The sequence below is a fragment of the Solanum verrucosum genome, unplaced genomic scaffold, assembly GCF_900185275.1.
Source record: "Solanum verrucosum unplaced genomic scaffold, falcon-dt-bn FXZP01000084.1, whole genome shotgun sequence".
Classification (NCBI taxonomy): domain Eukaryota; kingdom Viridiplantae; phylum Streptophyta; class Magnoliopsida; order Solanales; family Solanaceae; genus Solanum; species Solanum verrucosum.
The window spans coordinates 2632912-2639789 of NW_026019846.1; the positions used below are offsets into that span (position 1 = coordinate 2632912).

At 32.9% G+C, this 6878-nt stretch overlaps 1 protein-coding gene across 1 annotated transcript; it reads left to right on the top strand.

The window, feature by feature from the left end:
- Positions 1-3838: 3838 nt before the first annotated feature.
- Positions 3839-6314, top strand: LOC125816705 (B3 domain-containing protein Os02g0598200-like). Its single transcript, XM_049496331.1, has 4 exons — positions 3839-3946; positions 4847-5195; positions 5288-5427; positions 6072-6314. Exons 1-4 carry the CDS (start codon positions 3839-3841, stop codon positions 6312-6314), a joined length of 840 nt encoding a protein of 279 aa, XP_049352288.1.
- Positions 6315-6878: the final 564 nt, after the last annotated feature.

Consider the following 6878-nt stretch of genomic DNA (forward strand, 5'->3'; position numbering starts at 1 on the left):
AGAAATAGGGATAGTGAATAGAAGCTCGACAAAACTGAATCAACGCCTACACTAAGGCTCATTATATCAGACTCAAGTCTGCTACTCCAGTTTACAAAGAGCTAAACCATTTGAAACGACGTCAGAGAAAAAATAAGGCCTAAAGGTTACAAGTATCGCAGGTCTAAGGTAAAAACTAGTCTAATCCTAGACTAAGGTCAAGCATGCTCAATTATACCATAACAACAACATACAAGTCAACTCACTAAATAGAATTAAACACATAAATCTCGACTAGCGTGGCAATAAACCTGAAATATAGCAATTCAAGTCCAAAAACATGGTATCTAGGAAAGGAAATAAGAACAACTAGGTACCCACCCAAATTCAATCTAATCAACATGTAATTACACATTCAAGCTCAATCTAAGAGAATGGAAGATGTAGCCTACCTTTAGGTCGACTGTGTGCGCTCCAAATCACAATGTTGGAGCATTTCCCTTTCGAACGGCCTTAGAACGCTACTATGCTATCAAAAATAGGATCATAATGTCAATATAGTCGTTTCAACACCAAAAACACATAAAACATAAACGAGCTAATTTTGGAGTCAAATGGGAATCGTGGGACCCGCACTAGAATTTCTAGAATTGACTCCGTCAAAAGGTATAAAACATTACCTTAAACTTGTGCTCCAAAATGGAACACCATTCGGGGCTCAGAGTAGTCAAGAAAACCAACATGCAACAATTCAAAATTTAGAGATAAAAAATAAGCCATGGAAGCCTAAACAACTCAAATGTACCTCAAACAAATAGTCTATAACTGTTTCCAACTAGCCACACACCTAGCCTCAACAACTCCGGATGCATAGGACTTCAAATTACCAAACATGGAGTTAAATTGAGAGAAGAATCACTGATGGAAGTTGGGAAGGGCCCACGAACATGGAGAACAAGAAGTTTACCCTTCGCGAATGCGACAAGGATCATGTGAATGTAAAGGCAAGAAGAAGGTCATGAGACCTAACCCTTCGCGAACTCGGCCTAGACCCCGCAAATACGGTGACCAACTCTCCTAGTCTCTGTGAATGCGGCCCAAGGCACGCATATGCGTAGACCAAATTTGTCTTGCACTGGGTGTTCTGAATTCGTTCAAAACCACATGTACGCAAACGAGATATTCTACCCTACCAAATTTGATATTTCAGACTCAACGGAATAGTCACAATTTTCATACAATTAGGTCATCTCGATAAAAAGTGGGTCCCACATAAAAACTCCATTTTAAGCCAATATCCACATGAGGGCTCAGAATTAGCCCGAGAGCCTCGAGTTTCACATGAAGGGTCATTGTAGACCAATCACGACATTCCAAAGCTTACCACGTAGAAGGAATTCTCATCCGGGCATATTTACCAAGAATATTGACCAAGGTTTAAAAGCCACTTAATCATACAATATTTTACAGCTAACCACACTGATGGAATTCTCATTCGGACACGTTTATGAAGAATGTTGACCATTGTCAAACTTTAGAAAGTTAAAATGCCTAATCGTACAAACTCGCACTGAAAGCCTTGTTAGCCTTGTTAGCCGTGCCAACCATGCTGCTAGCCTAAAATGCCCTTTGTGGAGCTGATGAAATTGTCAGAATTGGATTCTGAGGTCATCTTTCTGAACTTTTGATCGAAAATGACTGTTTAAGGTTTAAAAGCTCCTGAACATAGAAATTCATATAAAAACCAAACAAATGACTAGGTGACCGAACTGGTAGTCTCAACAAGTCATAAATGATTTGAGGTCACTATAAGAATGTTAAAAATGATGAATAGATGATAAGCACAAAAATGACCTAGAGGATCATTACAATACTAATATTGATTCATTATAAAAGAAATAAAAAGGTAATTATTTTCCTGGACAATGCACCGGAAAGTTGTGCTACTTGAAGGGGTGGAAAAGGTAGTCTCAATTCTGACCCGATGAAATATTTTGCTTGTTGTTTTTAGACAATATTAATTTTTCCTTCTATTTTGTTTTCTACTTGAATATTTCTTTTATTTTTAGTTGCCTCAACCCTTAATAGCCAAGATTTGTAAAAATGTGATAGTGTAGAAAAATTAGTGATGATAGTTGTTCTGAGTGATGAAAAATGGAAGGATCATAATTTCATTAACAAATTGATTCGATTGGAAATATTTAATTATTTTTTCTTTCATTGATTAATGTAGTTTGTGTTTGATAGCATGTCATTACATTGTCAACTAGTAAAACAAATAAAATAAATCATAGGAGAATCGTGTGTTCTCAATTGATTAGTTTCTTTCATTGATATCAGAGCCTATGGTTTATTATTTCCTAGTCACAATCTTCTTCCTCAAAAATCAATATTGCAGGAGACGTATTTATTACTTGTTGATTTATACGAAACAACACAATAAATTAAGTTGTTGTTGAAGCATGACTTTTTTGGCTTTGATTGTTATCTAACATGTGTAGTTTACTGAATTAAGAGAAAATTAGTTTTAATTATTTAGTTTAGTGATTCAAATTATTCCTGGATCTATTAAAAAATAAGAAACAAATGAGACCATTGAAAGAAGGCACTGATTATTTTTACATAGTCTATGTGACATTATTTTCTATAAGTTGGTGTATTTGCATGATATATAGAAGAACAAAAGGCTCTTAAGGCTTTAGATGTGTCTATGATACCTCAGAAAACATCTTCTGTGTTTTTTGACATATATGAGATAAAATGCTGATTATTCTTACGATGATTTTAATATATTAGAATATTATTTACAATTTTAATAATAATATTTATTTGTGATTTTTTTTGTGTGAAGCGTTAGTGCAAATATACGGCATGCAATATTTGTCCTTAGTGATTAACAACAAAAGAGTCGTTTATCCAAACAAGGTTAACTTGGTGAAATAGATGATTAATATCTCCTTTATTAATATTTTCTAGCTAAAAATAAATAGAAAACCATTTGAAAAACTTAACTTGTTGATGCTCCATTGCAATTTATTTCATCTAAAATCAATGTTCAAAGCATGACGGACCGGGTCAAATTGAGATACAAATTAATGCATTTTTTTAAAGTAATCTAATGTTATTCCATGAGTTGTGGAAAAAACAAAATTTAATTTGAGTATTTTTTCTAACTCTTCGGTTTGTGCCACTTTTGTTCATGACCTTTTTCTCCACATGCAAAATTGGATCCAAGGGGAAGGACATGTATCTTTCTATGATGTTTCGAAAAGTTCAGGGGGTTATGCTCTCATAGGTACAATTTTAGACTATGCATTTATAATGTAATTTGTGTTTGATAGCATCTAATTGCTTTGTCGATTAGTAAAACAAATAGAATGGATCTTGGGAGAATGGTGTGTGCATGATTAATTTTCTTTTTCAACTTCTTATTTTACTTTTATTTTTATTAGCTTATTATAGCTTTATACTACATATCAAAATTCAATCTATTTTCTGCATGGACTTTTGATTTTTTCCCCTTTGTTAGTTGCTTTACATTTAAAGTTATATTTTTTTAAATATATTGTGTGTACAATATCACGTTGGATATTCACCTACGACACTAAACTACATGGGTCTATTCTTGAAATACAAATGTAGTCGAAAGATCGAAAAACGGAGTTGGACAATCAAACTGAATCTTAAAAAATTTCTTAGTGTTACATCGTTTATTTTTGACATTTTAATATGCCTTCCACCATTTCATCCATTATTTTTATTAGTATTATTTTATAAAACTTAAACTTCTAGTTGATATTTTCTAATACTTTGTAGGATTTAGAAGTTGTTGTGGAAATATATTTTGCATAAGGAAAAGATGGAAGCATGTTTTGATGAGCGCGAAAAGGACTGCCCATTGATTAATGGAAAGAGGGTTCTTTCATTCTTTACAGTAATGATTGAAGAAGGTTTCTTAGAAGTTCTGGTAAAGTGTGGTTCTTAGAAGGTTTCCTCAACTTAGTTTAAACTAACTATCTACTTGTTGATGTGAAATTTTGAGCATACCCAATATTTTTTTTTCTCCCCTAGAAAACCTTTCAAACACCTTATTTAAAGCAACCCTATACACACAATAACATTGTGATATTAAAACCCATCCTTACTTGCCTTTTAAGCTCTGTAAAAGCAGATTCATGTGAACTCAGAAAGCCACAGGTTTCTTCTCAGCTATGATAACCAACTCTTAAGAAATTGAGTCAGTGGCGTACCCACGTGTAGGGAAGGGTGTCCAATCGAATATTCCTTGATGATAAATTATACTATATAAATAGAAAATTATATGAATTATATAGGTCAAAAATTATTTTTCATACGTATAGACTAAATCTTAAATACTCTTAACGGATTTTTTTTATTTCACTTATAGGACTATATTATATTTTAAAGAAGAAGAATTTTCTACAAGTTAACGATATGAGAGTTGTTGACAAGAATTTTCTACAAGTTAACGATATGAGAGTTGTTGACAAGAATTTTCTACAAGTTAAATGACAAAGTGTGCACGAATATATTGCTTAATAGAGGGTGGGGGTTGGAAAAATTCCTAATTACAATAAGGTTTGTTTCTTTCATGATTTTGTTTGGCCTCATGATCACTATCCTGTTTTAAAAGGCCACTTTTTTTCAATTTTCAAAGAGCTTAAAACAAGATGAAATGTTTCATGTTTGTAAAATTAAGAAAGAAAAAAATGTTTATAAAATTTGTATTATAAACAATTGTACCACCCAAAATCCAAAAGACTTCCAAGGATATAGTCGTAAACTTGTTGTTTTATATATCAATATGTGGTATTTCTTAGTTTTAATTTAAGCAAAAAAAATTCAGTTTTTTCCTCCGAAGTTTGCTGAATTAGTTTCACATCTGATTGATCGAGAAATCAATCTGGAGGACTCATGTGGACTATTATGGAGGGTAACAGTGTCTAATCATAATGGTACACTTGCTCTTAAACAAGGATGGCCGGAGTTTTCATCAAAACATGATGTGAAAGTGGGCGAATTCATAGTGTTTCACTATGTTCCGAGTGATGAACACTTCATTGTTCAAATATTTGGAACAAGCGATTGTGAAAAGAGGACTTATCCAAAAGCAATTAGCATGGTGGTTGAGTTGCATCAAATAAAATATAATCATGGGAAACCAACAGAGGACAATCATGGTAAATCACAGCTTGGTATGTTTTCTGTTCACAACAAATTAATTGGTAGGATTTTTTTTATTTATGTTGTGTTGTCTTAAACATTCTGTGATTTGGCTGCCTTTCAGCATTTTCTTACTGTTATTTTGTGTTGTTGTTATGTAATGAAAAAGTCGTCGAAAGTGAGCCTGCTGATTCAAGAGACACATCATCCCTTAACGCAGTCAACTATTCATGTTTGGTAGATGTTGATGATCGGAATTTTCTGGTAACAACTTATTTAAATATCATTCCTTCTGTCATTTTGGTGGATTGTAATATTCTTGATGTTTGATGGATTCTCTATGAATATTTATCAATCTACATTGCTTGAGTTTCAATATGTTTCAAGCTTAACGCCTTTGAAGCAGGATATGCCAACGATGACAATGTTTCTTTAAATCTAAAGAGAATGACTATGTTTTCTAATTGAGGATGTCCTTGAATAATTGTGAGGTTTGATTTTCTCGAAATAGATGAATCAATTCGTTAGTTAGACCTCTCTTTATCATACTTATTTTTAATCAAAGCAATTAACTGGTTTCCATTAGCTCTTAATTAAGTGTGCAGACATTTTGTTGCCAATAAGAAATATTGCTTCTTCGATTTATAATCTAAAGAGGAAAATTTCATTTAGAAGCATTAATTTTCTTGTAAGCTAAATCAACGTTTTCATTGTTTTTTTAAGAGTTCTTTTATCACTTAAACTTACATTACATTGATATTATTGAGTTTCAGTTTATTCTCTTCTTGTGTGATTTTAGGCAAGCATGTTGCTTAAAAAATCAACTCAGCTCTACTTGGCTAAAATTTTCTTTATTTCCTAGTTTGTGTATTTCTCGTTGAATCTAAACCGCCTTTATGTCTGTGCAGAAATTATCAGAATCCTGGCAAAAATATTTACCCAAAAGAGAAAAAATTGGAAGGTGGATTGTTTTTCTTCGAGGGCCAGATAAAAAAATTTGGCCTACCTATTATCATAGCAGATCAAAGTTTGAAGTTTTGACAAGTGGATGGGAGAAAGTTACTAGAGCTTATGGCATGAATGCGGGAGATAAATGTCTTTTTCAACTTGTAGATCAGCAGAGACATCTATTTGATGTACGCAAAATATGAAAGTCCATAAGTAAGATAGCAAATGAACTATTTGGAGTTGATTACCTTAAGCAGTTACAAGAGGAATGAAACATAACAGGAGCTATGCCAGTTTTTCATTTATGATTTTTTTACCAACATTTAATTATTGTCGGATACATTTCTTATGTTTAGTTTGGGTTGTACCCATTTTCGTAGACTTGTTGAACTTTAGATGTTTTGGTACATTGACTTTCAGGTTCTAGGCATTATTTCCGCAATTGTTTTGTTAGACTTCGGAGTTTGTGGAAACTCCCTATTTTTCCTTTAGACATTTAAATATGCTTTCGTATCTTTAAATGGTTTAGTTTTTGTTAATTTGGTTAGTTGGGTTGTAGTAACGGTTCTCCCACCGGAGGGTTAGTGTGGGTTCCACTCACGACGGTCTGGGTCGTGACAAGAATATTGTATATGATGCTACCTGATAAGAGAGATTGCTCGGATGGTAAGCACCCTCCACCGTCAACTCTAAGGTTTGATTTGAATCACAATTTTTTTATTAATTCCTAGATAGTCATTATAGAACAAAAAGTTATAAAATTCATG

Excerpts from the sequence above, each read along its gene's own strand:
- LOC125816705 (XM_049496331.1), top strand. The coding sequence starts at position 3,839 with ATGGAAGCATGTTTTGATGAGCGCGAAAAGGACTGCCCATTGATTAAT. Across the intron at positions 3,947-4,846 it reads AAGGTTTCTTAGAAGTTCTG|TTTTTTCCTCCGAAGTTTGC; the intron begins GTAAAGTGTGGT and ends AAAAAAATTCAG. Across the intron at positions 5,196-5,287 it reads TCATGGTAAATCACAGCTTG|CATTTTCTTACTGTTATTTT; the intron begins GTATGTTTTCTG and ends GCTGCCTTTCAG.